Source organism: Arabidopsis thaliana, chromosome 5, assembly GCF_000001735.4.
Source record: "Arabidopsis thaliana chromosome 5, partial sequence".
NCBI classification, from domain to species: Eukaryota; Viridiplantae; Streptophyta; class Magnoliopsida; order Brassicales; family Brassicaceae; genus Arabidopsis; species Arabidopsis thaliana.
The window spans coordinates 25,184,091-25,203,158 of NC_003076.8; the positions used below are offsets into that span (position 1 = coordinate 25,184,091).

The 19,068-nt window shown below is 35.9% G+C and overlaps 5 protein-coding genes across 8 annotated transcripts; all 5 read left to right on the plus strand.

The window, feature by feature from the left end:
* The first annotated feature begins 167 nt into the window (after positions 1-167).
* On the plus strand, positions 168-2,687 carry TUB3 (tubulin beta chain 3). The gene is made up of 3 exons (NM_125665.4): positions 168-804; positions 895-1,164; positions 1,648-2,687. Exons 1-3 carry the CDS (start codon positions 411-413, stop codon positions 2,334-2,336), a joined length of 1,353 nt encoding a protein of 450 aa, NP_568960.1. The 5' UTR covers positions 168-410; the 3' UTR covers positions 2,337-2,687.
* A 443-nt stretch (positions 2,688-3,130) lies between these two features.
* Positions 3,131-6,632, plus strand: AT5G62710 (Leucine-rich repeat protein kinase family protein). Of its 2 annotated transcripts, none has more exons than NM_125666.3 (13): positions 3,131-3,429; positions 3,506-3,641; positions 3,730-3,801; positions 3,885-3,956; positions 4,042-4,113; positions 4,199-4,270; positions 4,354-4,425; positions 4,554-4,660; positions 4,752-4,928; positions 5,023-5,355; positions 5,441-5,695; positions 5,779-5,912; positions 6,005-6,632. In NM_125666.3, the coding sequence occupies exons 1-13, from the start codon at positions 3,348-3,350 to the stop codon at positions 6,233-6,235; spliced, it is 1,815 nt and encodes a 604-aa protein (NP_201077.2). In that variant the 5' UTR covers positions 3,131-3,347; the 3' UTR covers positions 6,236-6,632. The 2 variants fall into 2 exon arrangements, with proteins under 2 accessions (NP_201077.2, NP_001330949.1); NM_001345557.1 differs by having other exon boundaries at positions 3,213-3,429; positions 3,529-3,641; positions 6,005-6,510.
* A 679-nt stretch (positions 6,633-7,311) lies between these two features.
* AT5G62720 (Integral membrane HPP family protein) lies at positions 7,312-10,981 on the plus strand. Of its 2 annotated transcripts, NM_125667.3 has the most exons (5): positions 7,312-8,179; positions 9,201-9,334; positions 9,835-9,982; positions 10,487-10,593; positions 10,714-10,981. In NM_125667.3, the coding sequence occupies exons 1-5, from the start codon at positions 7,879-7,881 to the stop codon at positions 10,753-10,755; spliced, it is 732 nt and encodes a 243-aa protein (NP_201078.1). In that variant the 5' UTR covers positions 7,312-7,878; the 3' UTR covers positions 10,756-10,981. The 2 variants fall into 2 exon arrangements, with proteins under 2 accessions (NP_201078.1, NP_974983.1); NM_203254.2 differs by having other exon boundaries at positions 7,770-8,179; positions 9,835-10,593; positions 10,714-10,888.
* A 2,389-nt stretch (positions 10,982-13,370) lies between these two features.
* Positions 13,371-16,296, plus strand: AT5G62730 (Major facilitator superfamily protein). 2 transcript variants are annotated; one of them, NM_125668.2, is made up of 4 exons: positions 13,371-13,499; positions 13,625-13,730; positions 13,948-14,165; positions 14,594-16,296. In NM_125668.2, the coding sequence occupies exons 1-4, from the start codon at positions 13,404-13,406 to the stop codon at positions 15,941-15,943; spliced, it is 1,770 nt and encodes a 589-aa protein (NP_201079.1). In that variant the 5' UTR covers positions 13,371-13,403; the 3' UTR covers positions 15,944-16,296. The 2 variants fall into 2 exon arrangements, with proteins under 2 accessions (NP_201079.1, NP_001330824.1); NM_001345558.1 differs by lacking the exon at positions 13,371-13,499 and having other exon boundaries at positions 13,524-13,730; positions 14,594-16,196.
* A 451-nt stretch (positions 16,297-16,747) lies between these two features.
* On the plus strand, positions 16,748-18,749 carry HIR1 (SPFH/Band 7/PHB domain-containing membrane-associated protein family). Its single transcript, NM_125669.3, has 6 exons — positions 16,748-16,901; positions 17,212-17,418; positions 17,516-17,636; positions 17,732-17,823; positions 17,906-18,002; positions 18,084-18,749. The coding sequence occupies exons 2-6, from the start codon at positions 17,230-17,232 to the stop codon at positions 18,443-18,445; spliced, it is 861 nt and encodes a 286-aa protein (NP_201080.1). The 5' UTR covers positions 16,748-16,901; positions 17,212-17,229; the 3' UTR covers positions 18,446-18,749.
* The last annotated feature ends 319 nt before the right edge of the window (positions 18,750-19,068 follow it).

Below are 19,068 nucleotides of genomic sequence, written 5' to 3' on the forward strand. Positions count from 1 at the left end.
CCACAAACATGTGCACAATATTAGAAAAGAAACTCTAAAAACAAAAACAAAATGAACATTCTTTTTTTTGCAATTTGTATTATAATATCAAAATAATATTTTAAAACTCAATTTAATATTGGAAAATAAAATAAAATTTGGAAACTAAACAGTTACCATAGAGAAAGAAACGGACCATTTTTAAATTTTGAATTTCGAGAAAAACAAAATCGGCGCCTCTTATTAGAGATAATTGGGGGAAAAAAACAAAAAACAAACACAGAGAGAGCAATAATAAAAACTCACTCACTCTCACTTTTTTCATTTCTTCAACAAAAAAAACCTAAAGCTCTCTTTTCTCTCCAGATTTCGATTCCCGAGGCTCGAGAGAAAACCGTAAATCTCTTCTCCGTTCACTCAATCAACCAAAGATGCGTGAGATTCTTCACATCCAGGGTGGTCAATGCGGTAACCAGATCGGAGCCAAGTTCTGGGAAGTGGTTTGCGCCGAGCACGGCATCGATCCAACCGGAAGGTACACCGGAGACTCAGATCTGCAACTTGAGCGCATCAACGTTTACTACAATGAAGCGAGTTGCGGTAGATTCGTTCCTCGTGCAGTGCTCATGGATTTGGAGCCTGGGACTATGGATAGTCTCAGATCTGGACCGTACGGTCAGACCTTTCGACCTGATAACTTCGTCTTTGGTCAATCCGGTGCGGGTAACAACTGGGCCAAGGGACACTACACTGAAGGAGCTGAACTAATCGATTCCGTTCTCGATGTTGTTCGTAAGGAAGCTGAGAACTGTGACTGCCTCCAAGGTTATTCTTCTCCTTCTTCTTCTAGATCTGTTTGTATTAGGGTTGATTGAGCTTTACTGGAGTTTTAAACTGCGAGATTTGCTTCTGTAGGGTTCCAGGTTTGTCACTCATTGGGAGGAGGAACTGGATCTGGTATGGGAACATTGTTGATCTCTAAGATCCGTGAAGAGTACCCAGATCGCATGATGCTTACCTTCTCGGTGTTCCCTTCACCAAAGGTTTCTGATACTGTGGTGGAGCCTTACAACGCTACTTTATCTGTTCATCAGCTTGTTGAGAATGCTGATGAGTGCATGGTTCTTGATAACGAGGCCTTGTACGATATTTGCTTCAGGACTCTCAAACTCACTACCCCCAGCTGTAAGATTTCGTTACCCAATTGTGCTCTTTTACAAATGTTAGATTAGTCGCTCTATGCTTAAAATGCTATGTCTAGATGGTGATTATGTTAATAATTGGTATCAAATTCAGATCTGCAAGTTTTCTCTATATATAACTTACTGTTTTGTCACTGTTTCTAGTGGTTTGTTCATGTCTATATCCTCTTGTCTTGTGTGCTATTGGTTTATCAATGTTGAGCTCATCACTATAAATCCTTAAGCTGCTCTTTAATCTTATTGGAACAAAACTTTCCGGTGAAGCTGCAAGTACTTTCTAGTTTAATCTTATATGTTGCTTGCTGTTACATATGGGATATGAATTCATTGATGACTATCGATTTGTGAAAGTATACTGTCTTCTTTATAATATACTTGTTTCTGCAAGATATGTTGCTATGCTCATCATGTTGTTTGTTGTATGTGTCTATATGGCTTACATACTTGGTTCATTCTCTGTGTGCAGTTGGTGATTTGAACCATTTGATATCTGCCACTATGTCTGGTGTGACTTGCTGTCTGAGGTTCCCTGGTCAACTCAACTCTGACCTCCGTAAGCTTGCTGTGAATCTCATCCCATTCCCTCGTCTTCACTTCTTCATGGTTGGTTTTGCTCCTCTCACCTCAAGAGGTTCACAGCAGTACCGCTCCCTCACAGTCCCTGAGCTCACCCAGCAAATGTGGGACTCCAAGAACATGATGTGTGCTGCAGACCCAAGGCACGGACGCTACCTCACAGCCTCTGCCATGTTCCGTGGCAAGATGAGCACAAAGGAAGTTGACGAGCAGATGCTGAATGTTCAGAACAAGAACTCGTCCTACTTTGTGGAGTGGATCCCCAACAACGTGAAATCAACAGTCTGTGATATCCCACCTACTGGTCTGAAGATGGCTTCCACTTTCATTGGAAACTCAACATCGATCCAAGAGATGTTCAGGCGAGTGAGTGAGCAGTTCACAGCTATGTTCAGGAGGAAGGCTTTCTTGCATTGGTACACAGGTGAGGGAATGGACGAGATGGAGTTCACAGAAGCAGAGAGCAACATGAACGATCTTGTGTCAGAGTACCAGCAATACCAAGATGCAACGGCTGATGAAGAAGGTGACTACGAGGATGAGGAAGAAGGTGAATACCAACAGGAAGAAGAGTACTGAGAGTAATTTAGTTATAAAAACCGCTTGAAAAAATCAATTTAGTCGTTTGCTACTTTTTTTCTTAAAAAAAAAAATGAGAACCTCAACTACCAGTTGCAGGTTTATTTCTATGCTTGTATTTGACTTATCTGGATGATGTTTATGTACTTTGTTTTTAAATTTGGTTCGGTCTTTAGTTTGAATCTTCGTTTAAGCTATTATTGACTGTATTGTTCCTAATCTCGTTAAAGACTTTGGGCTTATGATTGACTAACCTTTGGGCTTATGATTGACTAACCTTTGGGCTTTGGATTTCTTCATTTATTTTTAAGAGCTCGGCCCATTTTCGTGGTGACTAAATTACACTCTTCGAGATAAAACAGATAAGAAATTTACTTTTGATGTAATAAATATTGTTGCTACGAAGTATTTTACTTTTGGAAATAAATAGGGACGACATTAGTGTTAATACTCTTGTAAATTTTGTCAGATTACACATTATTTTACAGATCTCTCAGACAAAGTAAATACAAAAACGACACAGTTTCGTAACTTTCACTCGCGTCTCAAGTACAATCTCTAAATTACTCGCTTTCTGTGAAAGACACGTGTATTTTGTGACTTAAATAACAGCGAGTAGATTTTAGAACCATAGTCGCGAGTGTTTTTATAGGCACAGATATATTTGAATTATGTCTCCTCGCAACGGGTCGCTCTCTCTCTCTCCTCTGCACCAGTCTCCAAGGGTACAGATTTTGAAAAACCACTCCTTTCACTTAGCTCGAAAAGAAGAGGGAAAAACAAAATAATAAAACCAAAAAAATGATAAATTAAAGAATTCTTTTTAGGAAAAACAAAAGTAAAGATTTTTCATCATGAGTCTTCCTCCTCTTACTCATACGGTCATACCCAATCACTACTAACCTCTCTCCATTCTCGAATTAGGTCACTCTATTTGGGTTGAAAAAATCTCATATTTTCGTCTTTGGAACCTTAAGAACTTTCTCTTTTGGAATCGGTGGAATCAGTGAAATGGGTATCTCGAATTGGGTTTTCTCTGTAATTTCTGTAGCTACCCTTTTTGTCTCCTGCTCCTTTGCTCTCACTCTTGATGGTTAGTCAAAACCCACTTTACTCATAAATCTTTGCTTTTTTGGTTGGTGAGAAATCTGAGATTTTGATGTTTGTAGGATTTGCTCTATTGGAATTGAAGAGTGGATTTAATGATACGAGGAACTCACTAGAGAACTGGAAAGATTCAGATGAGTCTCCTTGTTCTTGGACTGGTGTCTCCTGTAATCCTCAAGACCAAAGAGTTGTTTCTATGTAAAAATATGCTCTTCTTCGTTGATAAAGTCTCAATCTTTCGATTATTTCTTTACCTGATTATGTTCTTCTTATGTGGATTATGCAGAAACTTACCATATATGCAATTAGGAGGGATAATATCTCCTAGCATTGGGAAGCTTAGTCGATTGCAGAGACTGTGAGTAGTAGATTTGGCTCTTATGCTAAATTTTGGTCTCTTTAAGTAGTTTGTTTAATTCAAGTTTGGTGGGAGTTATGTAGGGCACTTCATCAGAATAGCTTACATGGGAACATTCCTAATGAAATCACCAACTGCACTGAGCTAAGAGCTATGTAAGCCAGAATTTTGCAATTGGGAATATCAAGCCTTTGGTTAGTGTTGAGCCATAAATATATATCTGGTTAAACATGCTTTCAGGTACTTGAGGGCGAATTTTCTCCAAGGCGGGATTCCACCGGATTTAGGCAACCTTACATTTCTTACTATATTGTAAGATTCAATTTTTTTTTTTTTTTTTTACTTCTTTTCCAATATGATCATTTTCAAGAATTTCTGATGTTTGGGATATCTTCAGGGATCTATCAAGCAATACACTCAAGGGTGCTATTCCTTCTTCAATTAGTCGATTGACGCGGTTACGCTCCTTGTAAGTTACAAACAGAATCTCGTGTTTAGATGTAGTTGTGCAAGATGTGTCAGTTTAATGTATTTACTCTTTGTTTGATTCAGGAACTTGTCAACCAACTTTTTCTCTGGTGAAATACCGGATATTGGAGTTCTCAGCAGATTCGGGGTCGAAACGTGAGATTTCTCTTCTATATAATTATAACTAGTTGTTTGAACATCATCAAGAACTTAAGAAAAACTTTCTTGCTTATGTTAGACTAGGATGTTATTTTCTGATAGTTGTTTTCTGTCTTTATGGTTAGTTTCACTGGTAATTTGGATCTCTGTGGCCGGCAAATTCGCAAGCCATGTAGATCATCAATGGGTTTCCCTGTTGTTCTTCCTCATGCAGAAAGTGCTGATGAATCAGGCAAGATCTTATTATTAAAGCCAATCATCACGTCTTGAGGCTCCTTGACTAAACTTTCTGATTCTTGATTTCTCTTTTGCAATCCACACAGATTCTCCAAAGCGATCATCACGCTTGATTAAAGGAATCTTGATCGGCGCAATGTCTACAATGGCTCTTGCATTCATCGTGATCTTTGTTTTCCTATGGATTTGGATGCTCTCAAAGAAGGAAAGAAAAGTAAAGAAGTACACAGAAGTCAAGAAACAAAAGGATCCATCCGAAACAAGTATAACATTTGCATAAAAGAGAAAAACTAGTTTTCTTTTCTTCCTGCTTATCATTTTTCTAAATTCCGTTTCTTCATTTGTCTTTAAAAAAAGGTAAAAAGCTGATTACTTTCCATGGTGATCTTCCATACTCTTCAACTGAGCTGATTGAGAAGCTAGAGTCTCTTGACGAGGAAGACATTGTGGGTTCGGGAGGATTTGGCACGGTTTATCGAATGGTTATGAACGATCTTGGAACCTTTGCGGTTAAAAAGATAGATAGGAGTCGACAAGGATCAGACCGAGTTTTTGAGCGAGAAGTAGAGATTTTAGGTAGTGTCAAACACATCAATCTAGTGAACCTACGTGGATACTGCCGTTTACCATCTTCAAGACTTCTCATCTATGATTATCTAACCTTAGGAAGCTTAGACGATCTTCTTCACGGTAAATACAGTTATACATAGTTTATCTTCATTTTGGTCTGTGATGCGTCATATTAATCTATTTTTTGGTTTCTTTATCTATCAAGAACGAGCTCAAGAAGACGGTTTGTTGAACTGGAATGCTCGGTTGAAAATTGCGCTAGGTTCCGCGAGGGGTCTTGCTTATCTACACCATGATTGTAGTCCCAAAATTGTTCACCGTGACATAAAATCGAGCAATATTCTACTCAATGATAAACTAGAACCTCGAGTCTCGGACTTTGGTCTTGCAAAGCTTCTTGTTGACGAAGATGCTCATGTTACCACCGTGGTAGCTGGCACCTTTGGCTATCTTGCTCCAGGTTCTCTTCTTTGCTAACTTCTTTTTTGAATCTTGGACAATAATTTTTAAAGTTTCTAACTCTTTGATGAATCTTGGAAACAGAGTATCTGCAAAATGGGAGAGCGACGGAGAAGTCTGATGTGTACAGCTTTGGAGTTCTTCTCCTTGAGCTCGTTACCGGAAAAAGACCAACAGACCCGATATTCGTTAAAAGAGGCTTGAACGTCGTCGGATGGGTAAGAAGACACCTCAAATCTTGTCTCCGAGAAGAAACGTTCTGTTTTTACTTCCTAAGATTTGGGTTCTAATAAAGTGTTATTTCTCTCAGATGAACACTGTGTTGAAAGAGAATCGATTAGAGGATGTAATAGACAAGAGATGCACCGATGTCGACGAAGAGTCTGTTGAGGCATTGCTCGAGATAGCTGAGAGATGTACAGATGCTAACCCGGAGAACAGGCCGGCTATGAACCAGGTGGCTCAGTTGCTTGAGCAAGAAGTCATGTCACCTTCTTCTGGTATCGATTACTACGATGATTCTCATTCTGATTACTGTTAGGGACTTATGCACGGCTAAAAGTAACCAGGAGATCATTAGCCTGCGACGGTTTTGTTGTTGTTGCTGCTGCGTTATGAATGTTGTGATTTAGGAGCGAGGGATTTGTTTGTATATTAGATATGAAGGTGGAGTCAAGATTATTGAGCGTGCACTGTTCTTGTGCACTTTATATTTTTGCAACAAAATGATCGATGTTATTGCGTATGCATTGTACTATGACTCTTTCAAAGGGAAGACACACATACGAATTATCGATGTTAATGTCGTTAGGCTTCTTTCTTACGTTTTGTAGCGTACATTGCTTAGCTCTACTAAAGCTGGTCCTATGTTTTACAAACCTGAAAGTAGAAGACTCTCAATGCACAAACGTTGCTACAAAACTTTCATCTTTCTGAATAATTAGCTATTTTTATTTATGAAAGTGTTATTTCTCTATAAATCTTATAATTTGGAAACTGATATTAAAAAAAAAACATCTTCTTTTTATAGTTACAAACAAGTTTTTTTTTTTTTTTTTTTCTGTCAAAGACTTGAGAGTTGATAAAAAAAAGAGTTGATAATTTCTTGATTTTTCTTCTGGAACATTTTAATATTATCTTCTGAATAATCAAATGACCTTTCGTTTAATGGAAGAGACTTCGACCATCATCAAAACCCCATCCACCTCTTAAAAGGCCAACGCTTTTCTGCCCTATGTGCTTTGCTAGTTTCCTACACGTACGTATATATCTATAAAATCATTTTTCATATATATATGGTTTAATGCATCCATAGTTTATACATATTTTATATTTAAACCCTACCCTATACGATACACTATATACATATATCGTATAGTAGTAATTGATTATATAAAATTTTACATAGATGTACAAGAGCATTGATATCGATAGAAGTTAGAACCTTTTGAAGATATTCGTAACTCTTGAAAAATTCGATTCTTAGTGACATAGTGAGCAATAACTACAGATTATGGAGATTAATTTGAATTTTAGTCTATTTTCCCTCTTATAAAAGAACAATTACCAAGGAAATCCTAATTCTGAATTAATCATTTACAAAGTTGTAGTATATATATAAAAAAAAAGTTGTAGTATATAGTATTAACAAACTAACACAATTTTTTTCAACTTTGATAGTAACCTTTTTCAAACCAATATATATTAGTGTTTTAAAGTACGCCATTATCTTGTATAATATGCATGGTGTATTGATAGTATTTTATATGTATGTAAAATGAAAACTAAAAGGCGACTACTAGCATAAAAAATAAATGATGAAATTTAACAAATTTTGTAATTTTAAAGGCAATATACTATTGTACCGTGAAAAAATATATAGGTAAAATTTTCAAAATATTTGTGTTGACCAAATAAATGGCAAGATCATAATATTTTGCATAATTTTCTATATTTTAAAGCCGATTTTCATTGCTAAAATATATTGTATAAGTATATGCTAATACACATATTTGCGTGTGTGTATATAAATAAAAACATGCATACATGTATCATTTGTCTGTCTCCTATTGGCTAAGAAAACAGAGAGAATCGGTATTTTTAGCCTTTGCTAAGATATTTTGATCAAAAATCCCACTTTTGAGCGGTCTTATCTTTATTCTCCACCTCAAAGGACCATTTCTCATGGCTTCTGTTCCGGTGAGACCTCTACCTCTTCTTCGCCGGAACATCACCTCGACGACGGCTTCGAAATCATCTCCAATGCTCGCCAACGTTTCGAGCCGGCATTCTCTCGGGATCTCTACGTATGATGAATTTTTGAAGCAAATAAAAACTCCGGCAACTGTGAACCACCGGCGGCGAGTAAGTACGGTGGTGGCGTCGGCGGGAAACTTGACGGCGCCGTCGTGGGATTCGTGGAAGCCTGATAAGACGGCGGCGGCTACGGCTCTTTTGCTGAGTGACGTCATATGGCCTGCTGCTGGTTAGTCATTTAAAAAGAATTACTATTTACTAATTACTAATTTAGTGATTTAAGATCACAATTTAATTAGTATTTTTTTGTCAAATGCTTTGAGATATATAATTCTTTTACTAATGTTTTCTCGATCGTCAAAAATTGATTGCTCAATCAGAAGAACTACAAGAGGCGATTAGGGTAAAAAAAAGAAGAGAGAAGAAGTGCACAAAAGAAAATAAAATTAGAAAATTAATGGACAATTATAATATTAATTAATTTCTGACTGACTAAAAGATGAGTATAGAAAAAATATGGAGAGAGTCAGAGAGAGAATGTGTCTTTTCTTAAGGCCAAAAGGTCATTCATATGAACCTTTACCGTTCGAATTTGACCAATTTTATTGTATTTTACCTTGAACTAGCTAGCTTAGTATTTGACTATAAATGGTGTGATTTACAAAAAAATAATCTAAAAAATTAGAATAGAACTCTAAATAATTTGATAAAAGATATTAATTACCTCAAAAGTATGAAAATTAGTTTATGACATAAATATATTCAAAGATTAAGTAACTGTTAGTTAAAAGTTGAATATCTGTATCTAAAAAAAAAAGAGTTAAATAATTGAATCGTGGCATGTTGTATTTGAATATGTTTGCAAATTACCTTAATGATGGGAAATATGCATGCAAGTCAAACTCATTTGTTCGTGAGAGAATCTTAGTTTGCGTTTAGTCAAACCCTATGCTGACAGAGAGCTTATATTATTTATTATTCAAGGTTTATAGCTGACTTCATCCTATTATTATGAAACTATATTCATCTGTGTCTCAGCTATAGTTAGTTAATTAATTACCCATCTACGGTTTCAACTTGATCTGAATTTTAGCGGACCATGTTGTCATGTAATATATTTGGATTCAATTTTGTTATAGGTATTGTATCTTATTCATATGTAACTCTTTTGTTAGAGCCTTTACAAAAAATGTGAGTAGTGATAATACCGTTTGTTTTGGTTTCTTAATTGAATTTTGTTTTATGAGTAGGAGCGTTTGCGGCAATGGCATTATTGGGAAGAATGGATCAAATGCTATCTCCGAAAGGCATTTCAATGTCAGTTGCACCACTTGGCGCAGTCTCCGCCATTCTTTTCATCACCCCTTCTGCTCCTGCTGCTCGGGTAAATCTTTAGTTAACCGTTTTTCCATATAATAGCGGTCTAATTATATTTGCGGTTAAACGCAAACGCTTCATTGTCTTTTCTGTGAGACAAAAAATGCAAATACCAAAAGTGAGTTGTTAGGATTTGGATGGTGTGTAACAAACATAGAGGAATTGAATAATCAAAAGTAGAAAGTAGTGGTTAGAGGAGACATTTTCCCACTAAGTTCTATATCCATAAGCTAGTTGAAGATTTTCTTCTAATTTTGTTCTTGTGCTTACACTTTTCTATGGAATAAATCTAGAGGTCCACTATTTTATCGTTGATTGATACTTTCATATATTTGGATAATTAGTCACAACCTATTTCAGCCATCTTCTCATGTTTAGATTGGAAAGAGATGCCATCACATCAAGTTAAAATAGAAACTTGAAGTACTAGTAATTGGTAATTTGTCATCGTATCAGTTATTTAACTGATTAATTGAGGAGTGTGTTTTGTGTTTCTTATATTTTCAGAAATACAATATATTTTTGGCTCAAATAGGTTGTGCTGCGATTGGGGTGGTAGCTTTCTCCGTCTTCGGCCCAGGCTGGCTCGCCCGGAGTGTCGCCCTCGCCGCTTCCATCGCTTTTATGGTCATTACTCGTGCCAATCACCCTCCTGGTAAATATTTACTTCTTTAAATTTTTACCGAAATCAGAAATTGTTTTCTTGATTCAAAGTTTTTGAACTCTTTTTCATAAAATGATATAATTTCACATGTTCGATTTTTGACATTGTTATTATAAAAAGGAAAAATGATGCAAATGAATATTTTTTTTTTAAAAACATCTGACTTAGTGATTTTTAGCCCATATTATTTTAAGGAAAGATTTGAATCAAACCAAAAAGCCCAAAAAGAAACCATTTATTCACCCATGATCTGAAAAATGTAATAAATAATCTGGCCCCCGCGACTTTAGGTATACCTTCATAAATAACCTGAAACTTTTGGTTGGAGCAGAAACGTCCCCTTTATATATACTCTTCACAATTTTCTCAGTCTCTTTAATTAAGAAAGAAAGTCAAATGCGATTTTATTATTATTATTTGCTTCTCGTCAATTAATTTACATATTTTGAGAGTTGATATTGATTATTATCTATAATTCATCTGATAAAATTACAGCGGCGAGCTTACCACTAATGTTCATAGATGGAGCAAAGTTCCATCACTTGAATTTCTGGTACGCATTGTTCCCAGGTGCAGCTGCTTGTGTCATCCTCTGCCTTCTCGTAAGTTTTGTAATTCTCAAAAACAATAAAATCAAGATAATGTTTAATGGCGAATATTTTGGTTATAAGATTTAACGTGATAATTAAGTACTAATCTGATTCAAATTGATTTCTTGGCAGCAATCGATCGTATGTTACTTGAAGGAAAACATGAAATTTTGATGAATCACCAAGCGACATGTACGATCGAATTAATGATATATATAATACATACATATCGATGGAAATCTTGTGAAAATATTTGATTCATATGTATACACTTGATGAACGTATGTAAATGACTAAATAATTATTAAGTTCATTCAATATTATCGTGGTCTTCTCCGATTCCTTATTATCATTTTCCTAATTCTTACATAATTAACAGTTTAACACCTCATACAAAGGATTATACGAGTTAATTATTTTCGCTCCATAAATTTCCAAAATTACGTAACATTGTGTCTTTGTGATATGCCTGTAACAAAAATATATGTATCAATTGTGTTTTAAAGATGGACTGTTTGGCAAATTGTTTGGACGGCTGTCGTGGTGAGCTTGAATTTCCTAATAAGGGTATACGAAAACCTAATTTGTTCAGGAAAATAGAGATAATACTTATTTTATTTTGATAAAGAAACATACTACTTGACGAAAAAACGAAAACAAAAGAAACATATACTACTTATTTCATTTTCATTTGTTTTTGTATTCAACAAAGTACGCAATTGAATTCACATTCACCGTACGTATGAGAAAACTTAGTCTACGATATTTTTCTGAATTTATGTGAAGAAAAAAGCTAAAAAGAAAATCAAAATATTTTATCAACATCTTACTGCTAACTTATTTATGACTAATCACCTTAATAAAAACCTGGTAAATTATGCATAACCCTTTTAACCTGATTCGGTTCTACTACTGTTAAAAAATTCAGATTCCGGTTGATAGATGTAAATATGTTTTAGTCTTTAGCTTCAAATCTTTAAGACCCAATGAAAGAAAATGGAGTTGGTGGAAAATTGAAATGCGAAAGCTGACTCCATCCATATATATTCTTAAATATTTCAGTGTCACCTTTCTAGTATTTCTTTTTATATTAAATGGATCCAATTTAACGTCTAGACTCTAGATGATAGAATTCAATAGGTTAAAACAAAGGTGGGGCCTTTCGTAAAATGGAGGAAGAACTAGGCCACCACCCAAATTAGATGATTGTAGAAGATGGTTACTAGTATTACATTATCGTACCGATTGATAAATTTTGCTGCTGACAAATTTTATCATCCACAAAAAGCGTTTTATAAAGAATGGAGTGTGGTTTGATCCAAAAAAAAAAGAAGAGAGAATGGAGTGTGGTTGTTGCAGTGGTGGTGGTGGCCCAAAATGACACACCCAATCTCATGGGGGAATCATTTACCAATGCATAAAAACCTTGTCTTATATGCACATATCAATAATGCATGAATAACCCGGTTTTGATTGGTTTGTCTCCGACAGGTTAAACCGGTTTTGATTGATTTAAATTTGTTACCAAGCTCTAATCCGAAAAATTGAAAACAACATTCCTTTTGGTTATATTTCTTATCGATTCGGTTCGTAAACACACATTACTCATAGAAAGTTGCCAATGATGCGGTGCATAAATAGTTAGGTTAAAATTACTGGCGCGTGACAATGAAACAAGAATATCGTTATCACAAGAGTTAAATGTAGTAGACAACTTGCATATGAAATATTCATATCAATTGTTCTTTCAGTATTTATAATAATAAAGACAGATTTCTATTTTGAGTATGAACCAATAAGATTTGAGAAATGGGTTGGGTCGTTCTCACCGCCTCTTTTACAACACGATCATTCACTATCAAACCGATTAAAGCATTAACCGGTTTTACATTTCGAATTCTCCAATTACTAACAAAAAAATTCAATTTTCGAAGATATACGACGATATTCCACAAGATATTCTCGCTCGTGAAAGACCAACAAAAGGATACACTGTGGGTCTAAAAACTGGTTTAGCAATTGAATTTACATATAAACCAGAATAACCGCCTTAAATTGTGTGGACCGTGGTATTTATCTGGTTAGTTGACTCAATTTCATGAAATATTAATTTCATCATAGACGATCCCCATAATTTCGTTACTAATGTAATGTGGGACTATGCAAGATTAAAGGTCAGTTTAAAGAAACCTCTCGCTATTTTCGTCTTAAACTAACGATGATACAAAAAAATGAAGAACCAATGTGTGAAGATATTTTTTGACGAAATAAAAAAAGATTATGTGTTACAAGATCATTTGGTTTTAGTATTTTACACAGTTGCTAACCAAAAGCGCATTTTCCAATTCCATGGTGCCACACTGCCACTTAGCAAACGCATGTCCGTTAGACTCTTGATTATGGTTTATTTACGTGGACAACATTATAAAATGAATGACTTTAATTTCTTGTTTTTAAGAAATTTGAACTTCTAATTCAAACCCAATCGGTTGATTTATATATACCATCTACTAGATTCATCTCCATTTATACTCTGGAATATTCTAACATAGTTGATTGATTATGAGAATCTTTTATCCAGTTTACGTTATAGAAATTTAGTAAACCAAAAGTAGCAAAAATTTGGGTAAGTTAAACTTCTAGGATATGTAGTTATGCACGGTGCCTTGTTAACGAGGAAAGAAACAGAGGACATACAAAAAAGAGTCAACATCAAAGACAGTAACAATGTTGTACTTTTAGTCTCTAGAGTTTTCGCTTGTTTGTAATAACCACACACCAAATTTTTTCCCTCACGTCCACTCTCTCTCCCCTCTCTATAAATGTCCACAAACTATACTGCCATTAATCATATACTTCACTTTCATTCTCCAAACAGCTGTTTCTTGATGATCATGTCTCTGGAGTTTGAACAAATGGTGAGTTTTAACTCTTTCGTCCAATTTTTTTAAATCCAGCTAAAAGTTCAGACTAGTATAAGCTAAGAGTTCGAAATGATTATTGATAATTTTTTGACAATTTTTGTGTGTGTAAATATATGTAGGATGAAGCAAACAGGTTAAGCGCGTGGAATGGTTACGTAGACTGGCGAAGTAGACCTGCGTTGCGTGGCCGCCATGGCGGTATGCTTGCTGCCTCGTTCGTCTTGGGTGAGTCATTCTTACAAATCAAGAATATAGTTGTATACAAATTACTCTTTTTTTTTTCTTTTTACATGATATGCTTTACCATATCAAATGACAGTTTCAACTTAATATAATTGTTAAGAATCTCACGCCAAAAAGTTGATATTCACTCAAAATATGATTTATTAAAACTTAACTGGAGTATATATTAATTGATATGATGTATATTGTACGTTTTTAGTTGTGGAAGTGTTGGAGAACCTTGCGTTTTTAGCAAACGCGAGCAACCTAGTGCTGTATTTGTCAACAAAGATGGGATTTTCGCCGTCCGGAGCCGCAAATGCCGTAACCGCTTTTATGGGAACGGCATTTTTCTTGGCCCTTCTCGGAGGGTTTTTGGCAGACGCCTTCTTCACTACTTTCCATATCTATTTAGTCAGCGCCGCCATAGAATTCTTGGTAAGCAATTTAGTTAATGACTATATATTTTTAAAAATCAGTATATAAGGTGAGGTTAATTTAAACCTTTTTAAGAAGAAGAAAAATACCCTGCCTAAAACCAGGTCATTGGAAATAGACTTCAGACGCACGAGGATTTTCTCAAAAATTTCTCAAAAAATATTGAATGTTGATAGAAAAAACACAAAAATTCCTTCCATTTTTAGCATTATATTTGTTTCAATATGTATATAAATAAATGAAAACTCTATCTTTTCCTCTTTTTTTTTTCTTCTTCAAACTGTGTAACAGACTAACAGGTGTATTCACACAAAACAGTCGTATTTTTTTTTAATATACATCAAATACTGATATAAAAATTTACATAGAAGCTCTAGTATGAATATCTAACCTTTTAATTAAACCGCACTATTTTGTTGAACACACAGGGCTTGATGGTACTGACGGTCCAAGCCCACGAGCACTCTACCGAGCCATGGTCTCGTGTATTTCTATTTGTGGGTCTATATTTAGTAGCTCTTGGTGTCGGAGGAATAAAAGGCTCGTTGCCACCGCACGGAGCGGAACAGTTCGACGAAGAAACATCGAGTGGGAGGAGACAAAGATCTTTCTTCTTTAACTACTTCATATTTAGCCTCTCGTGCGGTGCCTTGATAGCCGTCACGGTCGTGGTCTGGCTCGAAGACAACAAAGGCTGGTCTTATGGCTTCGGTGTCTCCACAGCCGCGATCCTGATCTCGGTCCCGGTTTTCTTGGCCGGTTCTCGCGTTTATCGCCTCAAGGTTCCTAGTGGAAGTCCAATCACGACTCTGTTCAAAGTGTTAACCGCTGCTTTATACGCTAAATATAAGAAAAGAAGAACTTCAAGAATTGTTGTAACGTGTCACACAAGAAATGATTGTGATGACAGCGTAACCAAACAAAACTGTGACGGAGATGATGGATTTCTCGGATCTTTCCTAGGTGAAGTTGTGAGAGAGCGTGAATCACTACCACGTCCACTCCGTTGTACGGAAGAGCAAGTCAAAGATGTGAAGATAGTCATCAAGATCCTACCTATTTTCATGTCTACCATTATGCTTAACTGTTGTCTAGCTCAGCTCTCGACGTTTTCCGTTCAACAAGCTTCCACAATGAACACAAAGCTCGGGTCCTTTACTGTCCCACCCGCGGCATTACCAGTTTTTCCAGTGGTCTTCATGATGATCTTAGCTCCGACCTATAACCACCTCCTCCTCCCTCTAGCGAGAAAATCAACAAAAACCGAAACCGGCATAACCCACCTTCAACGCATCGGAACAGGGCTAGTCCTTTCCATAGTCGCAATGGCGGTGGCAGCCTTAGTGGAAACAAAACGCAAGCACGTCGTTGTTAGTTGCTGCTCAAACAACAACTCATCTTCTTATTCTTCTTCGCCGCTTCCTATAACGTTTCTTTGGGTGGCTATTCAATATGTGTTTCTCGGATCAGCCGATCTATTCACTCTAGCCGGTATGATGGAGTTTTTCTTCACCGAAGCTCCTTCTACCATGCGTTCCCTTGCAACCTCGCTCTCATGGGCGTCTCTTGCGATGGGATATTACTTTAGCTCTGTTCTCGTCTCGGCTGTTAATTTCGTAACAGGCTTAAACCATCACAATCCATGGCTTTTGGGGGAGAATCTAAATCAGTACCATCTCGAGAGATTCTACTGGCTCATGTGTGTGCTTAGTGGGATTAATTTCTTGCATTATCTCTTTTGGGCTAGTCGTTATGTGTACCGGTCGAACCAAGGGTAAATCCTAAGCACATACATTGGTGGTATCAGACTATCAATTGTAATGAGTGAGCTTATTGTAGGGTAATTTGTTGTCTGTTAATGATCCGATTAGAAGAAGTCAAGGGATTAGTTTCTTGGAGAATAAGTTACTATGATGCTAGATTGGTTTTTAATTTTACGGCTAGGGTTATAAGTTGAACTAGCACAAATCCTATGCTCTTCAGGAATATGTCATTTAATAAAATTATAAAGACATTATTATTTTTATTTTTATTTAATACTCCATGAAAATTAATTGTAACGTTAGAAATTAATGGTTGTATTTGCTGCGTTTATCAAATAAATAATAGCAAGTGCATCTGTAAATCACAATTCACAACCGCTTTTTTACTTTTAAAGTTTTAACCACTGCCCAAAACAAATCAATCTCATAAGATGTTATGGTGGCAAGTAGTCCTTTTTTCATGTAACGTACGTAAAAGATTGACAAGTTGTAATTTGTAACTTGTAATGAAGCTTGGTTTGGATAACTACTGACTAAATAAAAATCAACCGAGTATTCTTTTCCGATGTATTTGTGGAATAAAATCTTCGACTTTTATCAATCAAAACTGACTCAACAACTCATCCCTTACTTTTAAAATTCTCCAAATTTAGACCCTATAATGTTTATATTTATCACAGATATAACAGAAAACAGTTTTTCTTTTTCTTTTTTTTGTAGAAACAAATAATTATTCCTGAATCTAAAATAGAACAATAATGAAATTTATCATATTTCGTCAAGAGTTCCTGGTTTTTTTTAACCAATTAAAATTTATATTGAGTATATTGTGTAAATAACAAATAAACTTAAGGGTAACAATTCGAAATAGTCGAAAGCTAGGGAGGTCTTTCTTGTATATAAAACCGTCTCTGCCCACTGAAATATCAACTTAGCTCATAAGCATATCTAATCGGAGCTCGGAGAAATTTCGGTAAAACCCTAATCATCATCTTCTCCTTTTGATCAATCTTATCTTCACATGAAAAATCTCTGTTCAAAGACATAGCTTTGTTCTGGAATTCCAAATTTTGGGGTTGATTTTGTATTTTCTGGGTACGCGAGATTAGATCGAGATAGAAAAAAAAAGAGCGATCTTTTCTCATTAATTCCGGTTCGACATGGCTAGTTTCAGCTTAAATTTACAAGCTTTGAGTTCAGTATTTGTTCTTATGCTCATGATCTTCAGAATTTTCTCAATAAAAAATTTGATTTTTTGTTGTTGTTGTTGTTGATGGGATTAGGTTGTGAAGAGAAGAAAGATGGGGAATTTGTTTTGTTGTGTGCAAGTGGATCAATCAACGGTAGCGATAAAGGAAACATTCGGGAAATTCGAAGATGTTCTTGAGCCTGGTTGCCATTTTCTTCCATGGTGTCTTGGTAGTCAAGTTGCTGGTTACCTCTCTCTAAGGGTTCAGCAATTGGACGTTCGTTGCGAGACAAAGACTAAGGTTTTAGAATCATCTATTAACACTCTCTTTATCAGAAATTATGTTTTGATTAGTTTTAATCTTAGTTTTAATCTTCTTTGGTTTTGTGTTTTTGCAGGACAATGTGTTTGTTAATGTTGTTGCATCGATTCAGTACCGTGCTTTAGCTAATAAGGCAAATGATGCGTACTACAAGCTCAGTAACACAAGGGGTCAGATTCAAGCTTATGTGTTTGATGGTAAGTCTCATTGTTAAATAAACAAAAATATGTTCTAAATAATGAATTGATGTGTGCAAAATATTGATCATTCGGAGTTTTTGTTTGTTTTCCAGTTATTAGAGCGAGTGTCCCGAAGTTGCTTCTTGATGATGTCTTTGAGCAGAAGAATGATATTGCGAAAGCTGTTGAAGAGGAGCTCGAGAAGGTAGAATCTTTTTGTTTGTTTTGTTCTCTTTCTGCTTGTGTTAAGTTATGAGTGTTCAATTGTATCTCTGTTACTTGTGTAGGCAATGTCGGCTTACGGTTATGAGATTGTGCAAACTCTCATTGTTGATATCGAGCCTGATGAACATGTCAAACGGGCCATGAACGAAATCAACGCTGGTAACTAACAAAACTTCCCATCAGTTATATGTTCTTGTACTTGTAAATCATCGAGTCTGAGTTTCGGCTTCTTGTTTATAGCTGCAAGGATGAGATTGGCTGCAAACGAAAAGGCAGAGGCAGAGAAAATCCTACAGATTAAGAGAGCTGAAGGTGAAGCTGAGTCCAAGTACCTCTCTGGTCTTGGTATCGCCCGTCAGAGGCAGGCGATTGTCGATGGATTACGCGACAGTGTTTTGGGTTTCGCTGTGAATGTCCCTGGGACAACTGCTAAAGATGTGATGGACATGGTGCTAGTTACACAGTACTTTGACACAATGAAGGAGATTGGTGCTAGCTCCAAGTCGTCTGCCGTGTTCATACCTCATGGACCAGGAGCGGTTCGTGATGTGGCTTCTCAGATTAGAGATGGCCTTCTTCAAGGCTCGTCCGCAAACCTGTGAAGTGAATTCACTGATTATGTCCTCTTTTCTTTTGACTATGGTGTGATTATCATCTTCTTCTTTCTTTTGGATTATGTTCGAACTCTTTTGTTTTGGTTTTCTTATTTCTATTTGTATAGACTTATTGGGGGTTTATAATTCATATAGAATATTAAAACGTGTTTAGTACTAATTATTATTGTACACGAATTATGGTGGTGATAATCAAACTTGTGAACCTTAATTTAGAAGATTACAAGCACAGACTGAAATATTTCATGCTCTGTTATGTCAAATGAATAGTGAAATGACAGATTAATAATAGTTTTATTGGTGTCAGTTTAAAGACAGGCTCTCTCAAATTTCTGAGTTACTTAAAGATTAGTAGTTTGTTAAGAATGTTTTGTTTCACATTCAACTAATTATTACGTAGGGTGAGGAAATTTCGCAGGAAACTTCCTTCACCTGCACGAAATTAGTGCTATTTCCTTTAAAAGCAAGAAGACATTGACAATGTCATAAATTTTGCAGGGCCTTTTATATATGTGATCAATAATTCATCTCAAGAAGATAAAACTTTCACATGGTAACTCTAATAATGCAATAATTAATGGGCATAAGTAGGATGCTGATGTATGAACTTG

What these genes read in the sequence shown, in the direction of transcription:
- TUB3 (NM_125665.4), top strand. Translation starts at nt 411, where the DNA reads ATGCGTGAGATTCTTCACATCCAGGGTGGTCAATGCGGTAACCAGATC. An exon ending in GAACTGTGACTGCCTCCAAG is followed by an intron (nt 805 to 894) that starts GTTATTCTTCTC and finishes TTGCTTCTGTAG; the next exon opens with GGTTCCAGGTTTGTCACTCA. An exon ending in CAAACTCACTACCCCCAGCT is followed by an intron (nt 1,165 to 1,647) that starts GTAAGATTTCGT and finishes CTCTGTGTGCAG; the next exon opens with TTGGTGATTTGAACCATTTG.
- AT5G62710 (NM_125666.3), top strand. Translation starts at nt 3,348, where the DNA reads ATGGGTATCTCGAATTGGGTTTTCTCTGTAATTTCTGTAGCTACCCTT. An exon ending in CTTAGACGATCTTCTTCACG is followed by an intron (nt 5,356 to 5,440) that starts GTAAATACAGTT and finishes TTATCTATCAAG; the next exon opens with AACGAGCTCAAGAAGACGGT. An exon ending in CTTTGGCTATCTTGCTCCAG is followed by an intron (nt 5,696 to 5,778) that starts GTTCTCTTCTTT and finishes TCTTGGAAACAG; the next exon opens with AGTATCTGCAAAATGGGAGA.
- AT5G62720 (NM_125667.3), top strand. Translation starts at nt 7,879, where the DNA reads ATGGCTTCTGTTCCGGTGAGACCTCTACCTCTTCTTCGCCGGAACATC. An exon ending in CGTCATATGGCCTGCTGCTG is followed by an intron (nt 8,180 to 9,200) that starts GTTAGTCATTTA and finishes TTTTATGAGTAG; the next exon opens with GAGCGTTTGCGGCAATGGCA. An exon ending in TCGTGCCAATCACCCTCCTG is followed by an intron (nt 9,983 to 10,486) that starts GTAAATATTTAC and finishes ATAAAATTACAG; the next exon opens with CGGCGAGCTTACCACTAATG.
- AT5G62730 (NM_125668.2), top strand. Translation starts at nt 13,404, where the DNA reads ATGTCCACAAACTATACTGCCATTAATCATATACTTCACTTTCATTCT. An exon ending in CTCTGGAGTTTGAACAAATG is followed by an intron (nt 13,500 to 13,624) that starts GTGAGTTTTAAC and finishes AAATATATGTAG; the next exon opens with GATGAAGCAAACAGGTTAAG. An exon ending in TGCTGCCTCGTTCGTCTTGG is followed by an intron (nt 13,731 to 13,947) that starts GTGAGTCATTCT and finishes GTACGTTTTTAG; the next exon opens with TTGTGGAAGTGTTGGAGAAC.
- HIR1 (NM_125669.3), top strand. Translation starts at nt 17,230, where the DNA reads ATGGGGAATTTGTTTTGTTGTGTGCAAGTGGATCAATCAACGGTAGCG. An exon ending in TTGAAGAGGAGCTCGAGAAG is followed by an intron (nt 17,824 to 17,905) that starts GTAGAATCTTTT and finishes TTACTTGTGTAG; the next exon opens with GCAATGTCGGCTTACGGTTA. An exon ending in CATGAACGAAATCAACGCTG is followed by an intron (nt 18,003 to 18,083) that starts GTAACTAACAAA and finishes TCTTGTTTATAG; the next exon opens with CTGCAAGGATGAGATTGGCT.